Source organism: Perognathus longimembris, chromosome 10, assembly GCF_023159225.1.
Source record: "Perognathus longimembris pacificus isolate PPM17 chromosome 10, ASM2315922v1, whole genome shotgun sequence".
NCBI classification, from domain to species: Eukaryota; Metazoa; Chordata; class Mammalia; order Rodentia; family Heteromyidae; genus Perognathus; species Perognathus longimembris.
Genome location: NC_063170.1, coordinates 29206278 through 29223760, shown reverse-complemented (window position 1 = coordinate 29223760; position 17483 = coordinate 29206278). Strand labels below are relative to the sequence as shown.

At 40.6% G+C, this 17483-nt stretch overlaps 1 protein-coding gene across 1 annotated transcript in view; it reads right to left on the bottom strand.

The window, feature by feature from the left end:
* Positions 1 to 14124, bottom strand: part of Shcbp1 (SHC binding and spindle associated 1) — a 32448-nt gene extending 18324 nt beyond the window's left edge. Inside the window, exons 1-5 of the mRNA XM_048354750.1 lie at positions 14022 to 14124; positions 11288 to 11455; positions 11018 to 11133; positions 8390 to 8598; positions 486 to 578 (exon numbers count right to left, since the gene is read on the bottom strand). Of these exons, the coding sequence (XP_048210707.1) occupies positions 486 to 578; positions 8390 to 8598; positions 11018 to 11133; positions 11288 to 11455; positions 14022 to 14124 (689 nt within the window). The remainder of the gene's footprint in view (positions 1 to 485; positions 579 to 8389; positions 8599 to 11017; positions 11134 to 11287; positions 11456 to 14021) is intronic.
* Positions 14125 to 17483: the final 3359 nt, after the last annotated feature.

Genomic DNA, 17483 nt, shown 5'->3' with positions numbered 1-17483 from the left:
TATAGGGAAAGGGAGAGCTATCACAAAGAGTAGACCAGGTTAGAGTTGAAAACAAGACTCATGTCCAATAAACTACTCAGAAGAAGCTGGAAGCAAGAGTGCTAGCCTTGAGCAAAAAGAAGCTCAGGAACAGCACCCCTGGCCTTGAGTTCAAGTGCCAGGATCAGCACACAATCACACAACTACACCACCACCACCACCCCCCCCACACACACAAATCCCAGGACTCTCAGGAGACAGAGGCAGGAAGATTTTGAGTTCAAAGACAACCTGAGCTACATAGTGAGACCTTGTTTCAAAAAAATAAAATAAATAAAAATTTTGGTGTCTCTGCATCAATTTCATTTAATAATTTGTCAAGAGCTACATTTGTTATATATCTGTTTCTGAATGAGGAGGTGGGGAAGGGGGTATTTGTAACAAAAGCAAAATTAACATGAATAACTACTTTTCCAACACATACAAGGTCAGTTATAAATACTTACAATCTCAAGCGAGGCTCAACACACCTGACAAAATAATCATACTCATCCTCCTCTTCTTCATCCCAGCTTCTCCAAATGTTTTGGTAGAAAAACCTGAAAAAGAGCTTACTTGTATTCAAATTCAATCACTGGCTCAAATGTTTTTGCAGTAGTGACAGCTAGAGAACAAATCAAAGTAATACAGCAAACACACAAAGTTCTCTCAAATGAATGTGGTGTTTGCTATGGTTGATAGTCACAAGTATATACAACATAGAGAACTTTGGATCAGCTAGTGAAATTTTCCCACAACACTTGTTTTACTAGGACTTCTTTTATCAGAACCATATTAAAGATCATCAAGTGGGCAGAAGACTGTATGATTTCCTGACATAGAAAAGACAAGGAGAAAGGCTAAGTATAACAGCTCATGCTTGTAATCCAGTTACTCCAAAGACAGAGATCCAGGATAGCGGTTCAGGCCTGGCTCTGTGAAAAAACTTGAGACCCTATCTGAAAAATAATAACCCAAAGAAAAAGAGAAAAGGGAGAGGGAAAGAAAGAGAAAGAGATGCAAAGTGAACTAGAAAGAGGAGAGCTAGAGAGGAAGGGGGAATTGTAGGGAGAGAGCATGGAGTGGAGTAACAAAGAGTGGAACAGGTTAGAATTAGAAAAAATAAAGTTTTTGTCTTCCCCATGTTCCCATTAGAAGATGTCCAAATACACTGATGAACATAGACTTTCAGAGCTCAAAGGAAAATTCAGGGCTAGAAATGCAAATTTGGGAAGTGTCAACATACTGATGGTATATTAAGACAACAAATAAAATCACTTGGGGATAGAACATAAAGCAACATTCCATGAACTCTAAAACATTAAGTCCTCTGCAGTGCTTTAAAAATTCATTCCTTATCAGCTAGCCATCGTGGTACAGAGCCATAACCCTAGCTACTCAGGAGGCAGAGGCAGGAGGGTTAAAAATTCAAGGCAACCCAAGGCAAGTGATCTCAGAAAACAGAACAAAACAACAACAAAAGGGCTGGGGTATAGCTCAAGTGGTATAACTTGCCTAGGAAACATGAGTCTCTAGGTTCATTTCCCTAGTACAGCCAAATACAATATATAATTATAATAATAATAATAATAATAATAATAATAATATTCCTTATCCTAGACCAATAAGAATCTCAGCTGGAGGAAGAGCAGCCTATTTTTATATAGTTCCCCAAATGATTGAACATTTTTATTACAAATTTTTTCAAATATATATAAGAGAACAAAGGAATAATGAATAGTATATAATGATCACTATCACCTGATTTCAATAATTATCAACTCATAGGTAATCTATCTTCATCTCTACCCCTCCCACTTAACCCTCTGCTCCTCTAACTCACAAAATCCGGACACTGGGTTATTTAGCAGCAAATCTCAGAGATACATCATTCATAAATTTTTAGTATGTCTCTAAAATAAATCTTTATACCAAAGAAAGTTTTAATTCCTTAGTATTATTTAAAAAAAATCTGTCAATGTTCAAATTTCCCTAATGGTCTCTTGCTGTTAATTTTATCTAGAGTCAAACAAGTGTTGCATTTGCTGTATCTCTTAATCATTTGTATTCCTTTCCTCCTTGCAATTTACTTAACAGTTCCTACACTCTGAACTTTGTTGATTACATACTTGAAGAGGTCACTTTCTGTGTTCTTCTATTTCCTTTATTTCTAGTAAACTGAGAGATCTGGAGGCCTGACTGGCTTCACAAGTTTTCTGGTAAGAATACTTCAGGAGAGATATAATGTATTACCTTTAGGAAGTACACATAATGCCTGGCCACCCCTTTGTATAAGGTTAAGATGAATGGATACTGGTATTATCAGTCTGATCTACCTGCTACAAGTTCCCTATCAGCTTTTCAGTTGTACTAGCCAATGCTCACTGCCTGGAACTTTTTTTTTCTATTGAGTTATAAAATACATACATTCTGATTTTACCATTCCTTTGTTCTTGCATGAGTTGGAAGACTTTTTTTTTTTAATTCCCAAGGGAGTTTATATGGGCACCCATGCAGCCCAGTGCAGGGTTGCCATGTCAGAGCCGCAGCAGCTCCAGATACAGGAGACAGCAGAGTGCACAGTGACTAGTGTAGAGAGAAAAAAAAAATCTGGAAAATTCAGGGCCTCATGTTCTGGTGCAGAACCATATGACGTGAAAATAACCAGGTTCTAAGTAACAAGTGCCAACAGTACACCACTGACTGCTGCCATACACCTCTGGCTCAAGCACAGGAACTGATTGATAATCAGTAAATTGAAAAAGTTCCAGGACTGCCTGATCCAGTGTACCATGTATTGCAACAACAGAACCAAAGATTCAATTTATGTAAGGAATAAAGAGCTTCAGGTGAAACATTAGCTAGACAGTGTGTCAACAAGTGTGTGAATGACCACAACACCTCATCCCAATTATGACCCAGAAGATTTCCACTGGGAAATAAGTCTTTGCCAATGACCATGGGGCCCAGAACAAGAATATTAATGAAGAAATTAAGGATAGCAACAAGTTTAAAGCATATTTCACTTGGATACTTTCTATAATTAAAGTGAAAAACTGGTGCTAAAATTTGGATAAAAGATAATTATGGGAAGGCTGGATGTGGCTCAGTGGCAAAGCGCTTGCCTAGCAAGTGCAATGTCCTGGGTTCGATCCCCAGTACCAAAAAAAAAAAAAATACCAGGAAAAAAAACAGCTTAAAAAAAAAGATAATTATGGGAGAATATTCTAGAGCTTCAATTTCATGTGGCAAAAGTGCTTTTCTTGGCAGCAGAGCTCTCCCAGGCATCAAGCCAGTGATCCAAATTCTTCTTACCACAGAGGTAGCAACAAGCTGGCAGGCTCCTATAACCCACTCATAATCTGCTAGTTTGAGGTAAAGTATATCTACTGCTAACTCCTGTTTACTGTAAGTATCACAACATCAATTTCCAGGAGTTGTAAAGCAAATTCAAGTAGATTACTAATTCTGAAGTGAAAAAAAAGTTTCTAACTTTTTTTTTAGTAGAAATCAGTTTTATGTATGATCTCTACTAAAACAACTGTATCAGTATTCATTTTTCTTTTAATAAAGTAGCTGAATATTTTTACTTAGTTTTGTTTTACGTAGAAGAGCATGAAGTAGATTTTAAATGCAGACTTGGAAGAGAGTAGTTTCAATAAGGACTTGAATGATATCTTTATAATCAAAAGATGTGAATGTGCATTTTTCAGATTAGAGACCACTGCAAAATCACATGGTTCATATCACATGAGTATGTAAGGGCAGTATTGACAGAGATACTTCTCACTAAAGGGATGAGAGATGTGTGAGATATATAGATATACGTAGATATATAGTAGATATGTACACACATACACATAGATACACATATAAATACTGGTATTCAGGAATAAATACTAAAATAGGAACTGTTGGGGTTGGCCACCTGAGCTATGACACCAACAGTGGTAGAATGACTACCAATGAGCCAAAGTATCAGATACCAAGTTCAAACCTCAGTCTTAGAAAAATAAAATAAAATAGGAACTGTTAGCTAATTAAGACAGTTGTGAAGTACTACAATCAAAACCCTGAATGTTATAGAACAGAATGAAATAAAAGCCTAAACCCAGCATTAGTTACTTAATCTGAGTTAATTGAGCTTTATTGAGATAATCTCCTGGGATCAGAAAAGTTAAAAAAAAATCAGCTCCCTTAGGGCAAAAAAACATAAACACTCATTCCCAAATAACAATTTTGCCTAGGGTCTTTACCACATATGGTGTTTCAGCCCTATCTTGTGGGTATAAACCATGTCATCTTTTTTGTTTTATTATTTGAAATGATAATATAACCTGTCTGTCTACTACCAAGCTGTGTGTGATATATATTTTCCTAGTGGTACTGTTTAAAATGAACTTCTAGGGCTGGGGATATGGCCTAGTGGCTAGAGTGCTTGCCTCGTATACATGAGGCCCTAGGTTCGATTCCCCAGCACCACATATACAGAAAATGGCCAGAAGTGGCGCTGTGGCTCAAATGGCAGAGTGCTAGCCTTGAGCAAGAAGAAGCCAGGGACAGTGCTCAGGCCCTGAGTCCAAGCCCCAGGACTGGCCAAAAAAAAAAAAAAAAGTAAAATGAACTTCTAATTACCTCTCCACTATCTAGATGATGACTTTCTCAATATGTTTCTTCTTATGTGTAAAATAAATTCTTTATGATATCCAAAGGGGGTGGGGGTAATCCCCAGGTTACTCTAATGTGCTTTCAGGACTGATTAGATAAAATAGATGGTTGTTATGGTTGGTATGTCCCCTCCAAAATTCATGTTGAAATTTAGTTATTAACAGTAGTAAGAGTAGAAATTTGCCTTTTTGTGCTAGTACAGGGGATTGAACATGGGACCTTGAATAGTATTCTTGATTGGCTTTTTCCAGTCAAGGGATCTACCATTTGAACCATGCTTCTCCTTCCAGCTTTTTATTGGTTCATTGGAGATGAGTCTCTTGGATTTGCATGCCCAGGCTGGCTTTGAACCATGATCCTTGGGTCTCAGCCCTCTGAAAAGCTAGGAATATGGGTATGAGCCACCAGTACCCAGAAGAAGTAGGATTTTTAAGAAGTGGTTAAATTGAGTACCAGTGCTTCACAGCTAGAAGCTTCTAGCTGCTCAGGAGGCTGGAATCTGAGGGTCAAAGTTCAAAGCCATCCAGGGCATGAAAGTCTGTGAAACTCCTATCTCCAATAAACTACCAAAAAAAAAAAAAAAAAAAAAAAGCCAGAAAGGGAGCTATGGCTGAAGTAATAGAGCACTAGCCTTAAGCAAAAAGAAGCACAAGGATGGCACCAGGTCCTAATTTCAAGCCCCAAGACTAGCACCTAAAAACAAAAAACCAGTAAGAGGTGATTAAGAGAGCTATGCTTGCACTTCTTAGCCAAAAAACCTACTGCTTGCTTAAAATTAGCAAGTATGTTGTATTGCGACTGTAACAGAAAACAGGCTAATAAAGTGACATAAAAACTGATTGCTGAGTTACTCCAACATTCTGTTTGAGATCAAGATGGAGACCTGGTTAAGAAGACTAAGAAAGCAAGCCACTGAGATACCGTCTAACATGAAGGAGGGGAGGCACAGAAATGGAGGGACAAAGGGTAAACAAAGGGTACTCACTGGACACTGTGTTGAAAATGAACTATATAACTTGTACGTGGGATAGGAGAGAAAAACTGGGAGACAGCCTGAAGAAAAGGGTAACATTGTCCAAAAAGAAATGTATGCTTTACCTAATGTAACTGTAATCCCACTATATATCACCTTTATAATAATAACAATTTTAAAAATTTAAAAACAAAAAAAGAAGCTAAGAGGAGGTTGTGAAAAAGATGGGAAAGACCAAATGCCAAGAGGTCAGGCAAGGTGAGAACCAAAAAGTATAAACTGTGGTGAGAAGGGCAGACACATTACTGGAGTGTCAAAAAGCTCAAACTGGGGACTGGGGATTTAGCTCAGCGGAAGAGCGCTTGCCTGGCGAACAAGTCCCCAAGTTTGGTCTTCAGCTCTGGAAAAAAATTGTAAAAAAAAAAAAAAAAAAGGCCCAAACTGTAACTATAGGTAACTTGTCAAATCTGCTAGATGGAATAGTATCTTTGTTCTCTAGAATGTATCTGAAAACACAAACTAAACTAAATCTGGGCCTGGTCTACACTTATTGAAAAACAACAACTCTCCTTGCTCCCTGTTTTTCTCTAAATTAACTCCCAATCTTGGTGATATTACATGGATTAATAATCTGGCTATAAAGCACTTCTGCTTCAGAGGCTTTGCTTATAAACGCCCCATTGCACATGTTCCTTCACACACTTGTGTAATGTGCTGGTCAAAAGCCTTCCACATTTCCCACTTAATAAACTTATATGTACCGTTCATAATGTACTCAAAAATCCTCACTAGCACATAATATGTCATCTGCACCTGCTGCAACATTTATTCTCCAACCCCCCCCACCCTCCCACGTGAGGGCTAGTCCTCAAGGTCTGAGGGCTCTCCCTGAGATTTTGCTCAAGGATAGCATTCTAACACTTGAACTAAACCTCCATTTCTGGCCTTTTGGTGGTTAATTAGAAATAAGTATCCCACAAACGTTCTCACAAACTGAGCTAGCTTCAAACTGTAATCCTCAGATCTTAAGCCTCCTGAGTAGTTAGGATTATAGACATGAACCACCAGCACCCACTACTTTCTTTTAAACCACAAAACTGGAAGTTGGCCAAAATTTCCACATCATCTCTCATTATCCTTCCTATTTACTGGACCACCATATCCCAGACCCTTAAGTGAGTCTCAATCAGTACTCATTGCTACTCTCTCTCTCTCTTACATCTTAAATGGATTTCCTATTGCATCTCCCTCCATTTATTTTCCACACAGAAGCCAGAAATTTTCAAATACAAAGCTGGTCACACTCTCCAAAGAATAAAGCTACTGCTTTTTGCTAGTGCTGGACTCAGACCTCCTCCTACCTGTGCTTCCCACATAGCTGGGATTATAGGTATGAACTACCACAACAGTCAGCACCACCCACAATTCTGAAAGCAGTTTCTAAACTACACAAAATTGAATATCCTCTATCTTCTGTTAACATTTGCAACAATCAAGTAAATGAAGTCCTTGTGCTATTTTTAAACTTTTCTGTAGGATTGAAATGACCAACAAATTTTAAGCATTTTTTATTTTTAACTTTTTTATAAAAGAGTATCCTAGAGGATGGATGTGTGGCTTAGTGGAAAATAAAGCATTTGCCTTGTAAGAAAAAAGAAAACAAACAAAGGAAAAAACAAAAAACCAGGTTCAAGAAAAAGAGATTAAAAAAAAAAAAGTAGGCTGGCACAGGTGGCTCAGGCCTGTCATCTACTGAGGTGTCTGAGATCTAAGGATCTTGGTTCAAAGGCAGCCCGGGGAAGAAAGTCCATGAGACTCTTCTCTCCAATTAACCACCAGAAAACTAGAAGTGGCGCTGTGGCTCAAGTGGTAGAGCACTAGCCTTGAGCTGAAGAGCTCATGGACAGCACGTAGACCCAGAGGTTCAAGCCCCAGGACCCAACAACAACAAAAAAAAGTAGGTTCAATCCCCAGCAAAACAAAAAGGAACTTCCCCTAGTCTTTGAAACTTTTTTTTTTTTTGAGGTATTGGGGCTTGAATTCAAAGCCTCACATTGCTACCCTGTATTTTACTGGTCACTTTTAAGAAAAGGATCTCATTTCTTGTATAGGTATAAGCCTGAGCTGCTATTTGTCTACTCTGAGGTTTCCCAAAGTAGCTAGATCACAGGCATATACCAGTGTCCAGTTTCTCTCTGGAGATGTAGTCTCGCAGATTTTTCTGCCTGGGCTGGCCAGGTTAATGGATCCTCCTACTCTGTCTCCTACATAGCATAGGATGATAGTCATCCTAAAATGAGAAAGGGGGCTGGGGATATAGCCTAGTGGCAAGAGTGCCTGCCTCAGATACACGAGGCCCTAGGTTCGATTCCCCAGCACCACATATACAGAAAACGGCCAGAAGCGGCGCTGTGGCTCAAGTGGCAGAGTGCTAGCCTTGAGCGGGAAGAAGCCAGGGACAGTGCTCAGGCCCTGAGTCCAAGGCCCAGGACTGGCCAAAAAAAAAAAAAAAATGAGAAAGGACTGTATTCCTGTCCAGGCTGGCATCAAATATGATTCTATTGTTTTCAGCCTCCCAAATAGCTAGGATTACATGCATGAGGCAGCGGTGCCCAGCAAGCTCTAAATATATTTAAATACAGCAGTAACAAAGTTGTTACATCTGAGTCTAACAGAGACGAAAATTATTAATTTTCTGTCATAATGTTATCTATCAATTTCTCTTCCTACCTGACATGCTCAATTGCAAGGGCTGTCTGGTCAAACACTCCAGAATCATCAAACACCACCCACAACTCCTGCAAAGGCAACTGACATTCCTTCAGATCAAGGAGCTCCTTCATACACTCCAAAGTGAAAGTGCTCACTTCAGATTTACAAATATAGGGCTCAGCAAGCTTCACCACTGCCTTCAAGGCTGAAAAGTCCACATCTGTAACCTGAAATTTAAAATAATCTGACTCAATACATGGAAAACAAAGTTAAGACACACATATAAAGCACTATAAATGAACAGTTCGGTGGGGGGCGGGGGGAATTTGTGCCAGCCCTGGGACTTGAACTCAGTCTCAGAACTGTCTCTAAGCTTTTTCTCAAGGCTAGTGCCTACCACTTGAGCCACAGCTCCACTTCTGACTTTTTAGTGGTTAGAGTCTCACAGACTTTCATACCTGGGATGGCTTAGAACTGTAATCCTCAGTTCTTAGCCTCCTGTGTAGCTGGGATTACAGGTGTGAGTCACCAAAACGACACCAACTGTGTGCTTGGTTTTTAACCATGAAATAGGAGAGAACCTTTTTCTATAAAAAAAAAGAATAAAAAAAAAAAAGACAAGCCCAGCCCAGTAAAGGTGGCTCAAGCCTTAATCCTAGCTACTCAAGGCTAAATCTGAGGATCACAGTTTGAAGCCAATTCACTCAGTGAAGTCTAAGAGACTTATATCCAATGAACTGCCAAAAGCCAAAAGTGAAGCTGTGGGGGCTGGGGATATGGCCTAGTGGGCAAGAGAGCTTGCCTCGTATACATGAGGCCCTGGGTTTGATTCCCCAGCACCACATATACAGAAAACGGCCAGAAGTGGCACTGTGGCTCAAGTGGCAGAGTGCTAGCCTTGAGCAAAAGGAAGCCAGGGACAGTGCTCAGGCCCCGAGTCCAAGGCCCAGGACTGGCCAAAAAAAAAAAAAAAAGTGAAGCTGTGGCTGAGGAGGCAACACAACAAAGGAACAAAAAAGCTAAGGGACAGCAGCCAGGCCCTGAGCACAAGCCTCAGTATCAGCACAAATAAAAATAAATTAAAGCCAGCATCAGTGGTTCATGCCTATAATCCTAGCTACTCAGGAGGCTGAGATATGAGGATCGCAGTTCAAAGCCAGCCTGGGAAGGAAAGTCTGTGAGACTCTCAATTAACCACCAGAAAACTGGAAGAAGCATTGTGGCTCAAGTGGTAGAGCACTAGCCTTGAGCTGAAGAGCTCAGGGATAGTGCCCAGACCGAGTTCAAGCTCCACAACCAAGAAAAAAAAAATTTTTAAATAACTATAAATAGTAAAGAACATGCCTAGTGTTTTACCTGCATGGAACTCACACTGTAATCAGAAAGAAAAATAAAACAAGATAGTGATGAGCATGTAACAAAATAACTACAGGTTTGTGCCTTTACAAGATTATTTTTCTTTTTTATATAATATTATTATTATTACTTAGGTGTTGTACAGAGGGGTTACCATTTCATAAATCGGGTAATGAGTACATTTCCTTTTTGGACAATGTCACCCCGTCCTTCACCCTCCCCAGTATGTCATTTTTCTAAAGGAGCTAAAGCAACTTGTCACACTCCCTATTTAACAAGGGTTTTTTTTGTGTGTGTGTGATACATTGACAAACAATGAAAAAATTTCCAAGTTGTAATTAAAATACAAATTTAAAAGGTCCAGTCAGCTGAAAAATAAGATTGTTGTTACTTTTATATTGGGACAGATAAATCTTCTGTTAAGTTAAAAATTGAGCTATTTATCCAATGCCTATTTGCTTCACACTACTTAAAGAACTTCAACCAAGAAGGTAAAATTAAATAAAGCTCCACTGGACATAATTAGGCTTTTTTTCTAATTTTTATTTATTTTTTTGGTGTGCCGACCCTGGGGCTTGAACTTGGGGCCCAGGAGCTGTCCCTGACCTTTTTGCTCAAGCCTAGCACTCTACCACTTGAGCCACAGCTGCACTTCTATCTTTTTACTGGTTAATTGTAGATAAGAGTCTCAGGCACTTCTTCTGAGTAGGCTGACTTCAAATCTCAATCGTCAGATCTCAACCTCATGAGTAGCAAAGAGTACAGGCATGCGTCACCAGCGACCAGTTTAGGTCTTATCTTTTAAATGATCTCAAATACCTCCTTTCCTTTCACAGGTTTATAATCCATTTCTTGGGCTGGGAATATGGCCTTGTGGCAAGAGTGCTTACTTTGTATACATGAAGCTCAGGTGTTCAATTCCCCAGCGCCACATATATAGAAAATGGCCAGAAGTGGCGCTGTGGCTCAAGTGGCAGAGTGCTAGCCTTGAGCAAAAAGAAGCCAGGGACAGTGCTCAGGCCCTGAGTCCAAGGCCCAGGACTTGCAAAACAAAAAGCAAATAATAATAATAATCCATTTCTTCTTATCAAAGGACAAAGAAATTTAATATGCCTTAATTTCCTGGTAACACTTAAAATTTGTGGAACACTTCAATTACTATGACAATTAGATGTAAAAAAAAAACAACACATTACTTTCAACTTGTTTATAAAACAGGAACTTCAATATATCAGTCTGAGGTAAAGTGATTATAAGTAGAGACATCTATCTTAACAGAATTAAACTTACCTCAACCAACACCTCAAATACATTCGTGTGCCAGACTGCTTGCCACCCAGATGGTTCGAGGACCTTCTCTAAGAATTCAGCTGTGAATTCTCTCACCTCAGAGGCTTTACAGTCAGCTGCAAACAAATTAAACACAGTAAGAATTAAAAATACACAAAGTAGACAGAAGTTAACGAATACATTTAAATCTACTTTTTCAGAACCAATAACTAGCAACCTGAGGGACAATCTACTAATAAATTCAAAAAACAAAAGAAGCAAAAAACTTACCTAAAATGTAATCTTGATAGGCTTGGAATCGCTCATAGAACAAAAGTTGACTTGTTTGAAAAATTTCTGGGAAAAGAGTTTTTCCTTCAGGTACAAAGCTTTGTAAAATGGTACCTGGCTTAGCACGATAATTATAGTCATGACATGAATCTTCATCTTGGAATAAACCTAATGAACAACAAAAAATAAGCAGGCTCAATTGTCCCAGAATTTCAAGTGCTTATAGAGTTCTCTCTTCTACAAAACACAAATAAGGGTAAGTGCTAAGATGCATTGAACCCTTGAGCTACTCTCACAGCCCAGATATCCTTAATAATGCGTAGGGTTTACTTACTTAAAACTACTAGGTTCCTCATAATTTCAAGAACTGTGTCTAAGGAAAAGATCAGGAAGTACAAACCAACCTAGGTCTGGGCAATAAGTAATTATGTTTCATAAAGTATGATTTAGCCAGAATCCTTATCTAATTCAGTGCAGTAAGATGTTCTTAATAAACATCTTAAATTAATTAAGACTAGAGAAGCAAAGCCAATGGTGGTAGCCTTTGGCAGAAGAGTTTCGTTTTCAGGGAAAATGTGTAAGATTGTTACTAGTAGCATCTCACATCTTCCTTTATTTCTCCTTCCATCCATTTCTTTGCCCTTGTTCAGACCATCAGAACTACTTTATCCCACAGATGACCCATGTACTCAAGGGACTGCTGCTCATGAGTTCTGATCACATATCACCAGCCTGTGACTATCTCTCTATGCCTCAGCTTACATGTCTATAAAGAATACAAAAATAGATAGGTGCTGGTGGCTCACACCTGTAATCCTAGCTACTCAGGAGGCTGAGATCTGAGGTCTGTGGTTCAAAACCAGCCCAGGCAAGAAGTCTGTGAAACTCTTACCTCCAATTAACTACAAAAAAAGCCAGAAATGTAGCTGTGGCTCAAGCAGTAGAGCATTAGCCCTGAGTAGAAAAAACAACAACAAACAAACAAAAAACAACAACTCAGGAACAGCACCCAGGCCTTGGCTTCAGAACTGGTAAAAATTAATAGATAAATTAAATAAATAAAAAGAATGTGCTGACTTCAATTGAAAGAATTAAAGAAGTAATTTCTTAACTATTTACAATAGCAACTGTGCATGTGTATGTGTATGGTGTGCAAGGGCCCTTCAGTAACTAGGGCTTGAACTAAGGCCCTTACAATCTCACGTGGCTCAAGACTGACAAGGCTAGCATTCTACCACTCAAGAATACCTCCACTTGCCACTTTTGGCTGATTAACTGCAGACAGGAATTTCATGAACTTTCCTGCCCCAAAACTGTGACCCTTAGATTTAGATCTGAGTAGCTAGTATTACAGATGAGTCAACAGCACTATAATTTACTACTTTGCTTTTGTTTGCCAGCTTTACTGTGTTATAAGATGTTTAAAAATCATTTTGATGCATGCATACATTAGGAAATGAGCACGGTAAAGCTAACATTTTATCATCTCATATTAGCTTACTTTTTTTAGTAGTACTATATTTTGAATATGCAACAAACAGTAAATCTAACTATAGTCATAGTGCTGCCATTAGATCTCCAGAACTTATAACTAAAAATGTACTCTATTGACTAACATCTCCCCATTTCTCCCATCCACTAGCAACTCTTCTACAAGCTCAGTCTCTAGGCTCAGCTTTTCTCTATTCCATATGTAAGTAATAGCATAAAATATTTGTCTTTCTTGACAACCACTTCAAAAACATAGCTCTGTTTTCCCAGGGGGAAAACTGAAGCTAAGCAACTTTTGCCAGCTCCCACGTAGGTTAGTCGCACCACACCTGTGCACTGGAAGTGAACTACCCCCCCTACACACTCCGTCAGAAGATACCCATACCGTAATGAGAGAGCAGGGGTGTGGCTTGGTGGCGGCCCACTAGCCAAGCACGTGCAAGGCTCTGGGTTGCCAAGAATAAATACACACATACATAAGCAAAGAAATATTCACACACATGAATTTATGCATACCTAAGCACAGACAGTCTATATAAACAGACAATACAACTCACACAAACATACAACGTACAGAAACTTATGATAGGCAGACAAGAATGTAATCTCCAAATATCAAAATCGAGAGACAAAAGATAAAAAGACAAACGACTCCAAAAGCACTACTTACAAAACCACTTGGTGTAGACCAACTGAACAACTCATGAGGGGAGAGGGGAAGGGGGAGGGGGAATGAGAGAGGAAGTAACAAATAGTACAAGAAATGTACCCACTGCCTTACGTATGAAACTGTAACCCCTCTGAACATCACTTTGACAATAAATAAGTAATTTTTTAAAAAATGGAATCTCCAAAGAAAGGTAGCAAAGGCCTGAGAATTGAGACCCGGTTCCTCCATGCCCCGCGAGCTCCTCTAATCCAAGCAGGTCACCTTCCTGCGGGGTTCAAGAGCAGTTCAAGGGTCGAGGGGAGGGTTAGCTTCCCCAAAAGGGAAATGAGCGTCGAGACTCCCCACATGCAGATAAAGGGAAGGCGGTACTGGAGCTCATGCTCCGGAGTGCGGCAGGCGAGGGCCCCGGCACATCCCAGCCCCTTCCCGCCGGGGGAAGCCCGGACGGAGGGTGGGGGGAGACGGAGCTCTCGGGAGCCCGGAATGAGAGCGAGCCCAGGCCCACCCTGGCCAGCCACCCCGGCCAGCCGAGAGCCCCCACGTAGACCATCCTCCCGACGCGTCAGTGCTCACCTTTATCCACGGGCCCCAAGTTCGCGGCGGCGGCGCAGACAGGGCGCCTCTCTGCCATGACTTCCCGCAGCAGCTTACCTCCCGCCAGCACCTCGTCAGCCATTTCAAATTTCTGCGGGAACTCACCCGGTAGTAGCACTATAACGAAGTCCCCTCCGATTGGCTAGTCGGACAGACGCATCTCCACATTTCCACCCCTCCCGCCTCGGCGCCCTATACGTCAGCGCCACCTACTGCCTGGAGGACCCGGGTTCTCCTCCCATTTCAGTTGATGAGATCAAGCTGGGAAGAGGTGCTGGGACTTAACTTGGGATGACTTACAAAAAAACCAAAAGTCATGCCTGAAAACTGGGCACAATAGAAAAGACATTGGATTGACAGTAAAAAAAAAAACAAAAAAAAAAAAACAATAGGATACTATTTAGACTTCTTTCAACCATTACTAATGTGGAACTCAGTTATAAGTAGAACACTCCATTCTAAAGGAAGTGCTAACCACCATTTTAGCTTCTGTACCCAGCTTGCTTGCTTTAGTTTATTATAAAATTGACTAATGAAAACTAATAAATATGACATCAGAAATAGGGCCGAATATTAAAGGAAAGATTTCTCATCCTTGCTAAAAGCAAAGTAGCATCTATCCCTCCCTCGAGTTCAGCAAGCTGCTTCACAGAGGGTCACTGACAGCCTTGAAGTTTATCATCGGCTGTACTGAGTTTCTGTATTAGCCAGAAAGCCCTGCTAACAAAGTTGTTACTCTTAAAAGAAAAAGCTAATGAGGGTCATATCTACGAAAATACTGCCCCTACTCAAGGCTATATTTTGCTTTTAGGCCATGCGCCACTATGGGCAGCCAATTGTGAGCCACAACACCTGATGTTTATTTAAAAGAACAAATGGAATCAAAGGTCACTGAGTCAGCACCAATGAAATTAAATACATCAGTCTTGCATGGCCGGCCTATGTATTCCCCACTCATAAAAACCTACTCCACTCTAAGCAAGGGGCCGTTTTTCACTATCTTGATAGTTGAGAGGCAGATTGGCCAAATAAAGTTCCTAGCTCCTATTAACTGAAGGTCTTGGAGTCTCATTTCAACTTGAGATATAATATTCATAGTATTACCTTGAGCAAGTCATTTCACCTCTCAAAAACTGAAGAGCAGGGCTGGGGATATGGCCTAGTGGCAAGAGTGCCTGCCTCATATACATGAAGCCCTGGGTTCGATTCCCCAGCACCACATATATACAGAAAATGGCCAGAAGTGGCGCTGTGGCTCAAGTGGCAGAGTGCTAGCCTTGAGCAAAAAAAGAAGCCAGGGGCTGGGGATATGGCCTAGTGGCAAGAGTGCTTGCCTCGTATACATGAGGCCCTGGGTTCAATTCCCCAGCACCACATATACAGAAAACGGCCAGAAGTGGCGCTGTGGCTCAAGTGGCAGAGTGCTAGCCTTGAGCAAAAAAAAAAAAAAAAAAAGCCAGGGACAGTGCTCAGGCCCTGAGTCCAAGCCCCAGGACTGGCCAAAAAAGAAAAAAAAAAAAAAAAAGAAGCCAGGGACAGTGCTCAGGCCCTGAGTCCAAGCCCCAGGACTGGCAAAAAAAAAAACAAAAAAAACTGAAGAGCAGGCTAGAAATATGACCTAGTGGTAGAGTGCTTGCCTCGTATACATGAAGTCCTGGGTTCGATTCCTCAGCATCACATATATAGAAAAAAAAAAAAAAAGCCAGAAGTGGTGCTGTGGCTCAAGTGGTAGAGTGCTAGCAAAAAGAAGCCAGGGACAGTGCTCAGGCCCTGAGTCCAAGCCCCAGAACTTTTGCAGAGGCCTTCAGAACTGATCTCCTGAACCTGTTTCTATTTGCACATGTATGGAGAAAACTTTCCTGGGATTCTTTATTGCAGAGCAAACCTGCATGCCTCTGGCCTCATCCCACTTAATAGCACAGCCACAATAGGTCACAATTATTCCCACTCAGACTGCAGAGACATTTGGGCAGCATCCTTTCCCAGAAGCCTGTGCCACCCTTCCTGTCCCTCAAGAATGAATGGCTCCTAGATGTTGCTCTTTTTTTTTTTTTTTTTTTTGGCCAGTCCTAGGCCTTGAACTCAGGGCCTGAGCACTGTCCCTGGCTTCTTCCCGCTCAAGGCTAGCACTCTGCCACTTGAGCCACGGCGCCGCTTCTGGCCGTTTTCTGTATATGTGGTGCTGGGGAATCGAACCTAGAGCCTCGTGTATCCGAGGCAGGCACTCCTGCCACTAGGCTATATCCCCAGCCCCTAGATGTTGCTCTTGATGCAGGAGTCTCAAATAGCCATACCCAAAGAAGGCAAGCAGATGAGAAAGAAGAGAGGTAGTCACTGGTGTAAATCTGGCAGATTGTAGGTATGGACCCAATGTTTCCAGACTGGGGGGGAAAAATGAGCAGAGTAGAAGCCAGATCGGGGGCCATCTTTTTCCAAACCAGCCTTCCAGCTCCCTTAGTGACAGAAACATGCTGAAGGGTAATGCAACTGTTGCACTGTGTCAGAGGCAGTAAATTCTTGAAGACAAATACCAGGTCATATTCCTCTTTTTATTTTAAATAAAGAAAACAGAAATAGCTAACACTGCTACAAAAACAGGAATACACCAAACCCCAAACTACTATAGGGGCAGAAATCAATGTTAGAGACTTAAAAAAACTACACATAGAATCAGTGAAAGGATAAACTTGTTCTTTGAAACCCTAGCTGAGTTATTAAAAAAGGAGAGAAGAGACTCAAATCAACAATATTAGAGATGACAAGGGTCATCTCACAACAAACATCCAAGAAATTAAAAAAATTATGAGGGACAACTTTGAAAACCTAAGATGGATAATCTAGCAGAAATGGTTATATTTCTAGAGATTTCTGCCTACACTGAACCAAGAGGTTATAAACTGTAGTATCCTGATCAACCAGGACTCGAACCCACAACGAGAAAGTCACCAGCACTCAATTAGGCTAGGAGTCTTTATTTAGCAATGCACAGCATCTGCTCTCTACTATCAGGATGGTAAAGAACAGCAATGAGTCACTGCAGGCCTGGGTTTTTAAAGGTAGAAGCTATGGATTCTACAGAAGGTGGTCATGTAGCACAGACGCAGGGTATCAGGGCAGGGGGTCAGAGCAAGTCACAAACGGGTTAAGCACACCATTTACAGAAGCAGAATTTCATGATCAGGCTGACCTAATATCAACTTTATTCTAACAATTGTTACCATGTTTCCCTAATGTAACATGCATGAGCAGCCTAAAACAATCAGTACTCAATCATAAGTGGAGCCATGGCATTTCTATAACTACTACTATGATTATTTCTATAATCTATTACTATGATAGTTTTCATAATCCATTACTATGGTTGCTACCTAGATACAGAGAGGAACAAAGGCTACATTATTTTTAAATGTCAAACTATGAGGAACTAGTCTCAGGGGCGAA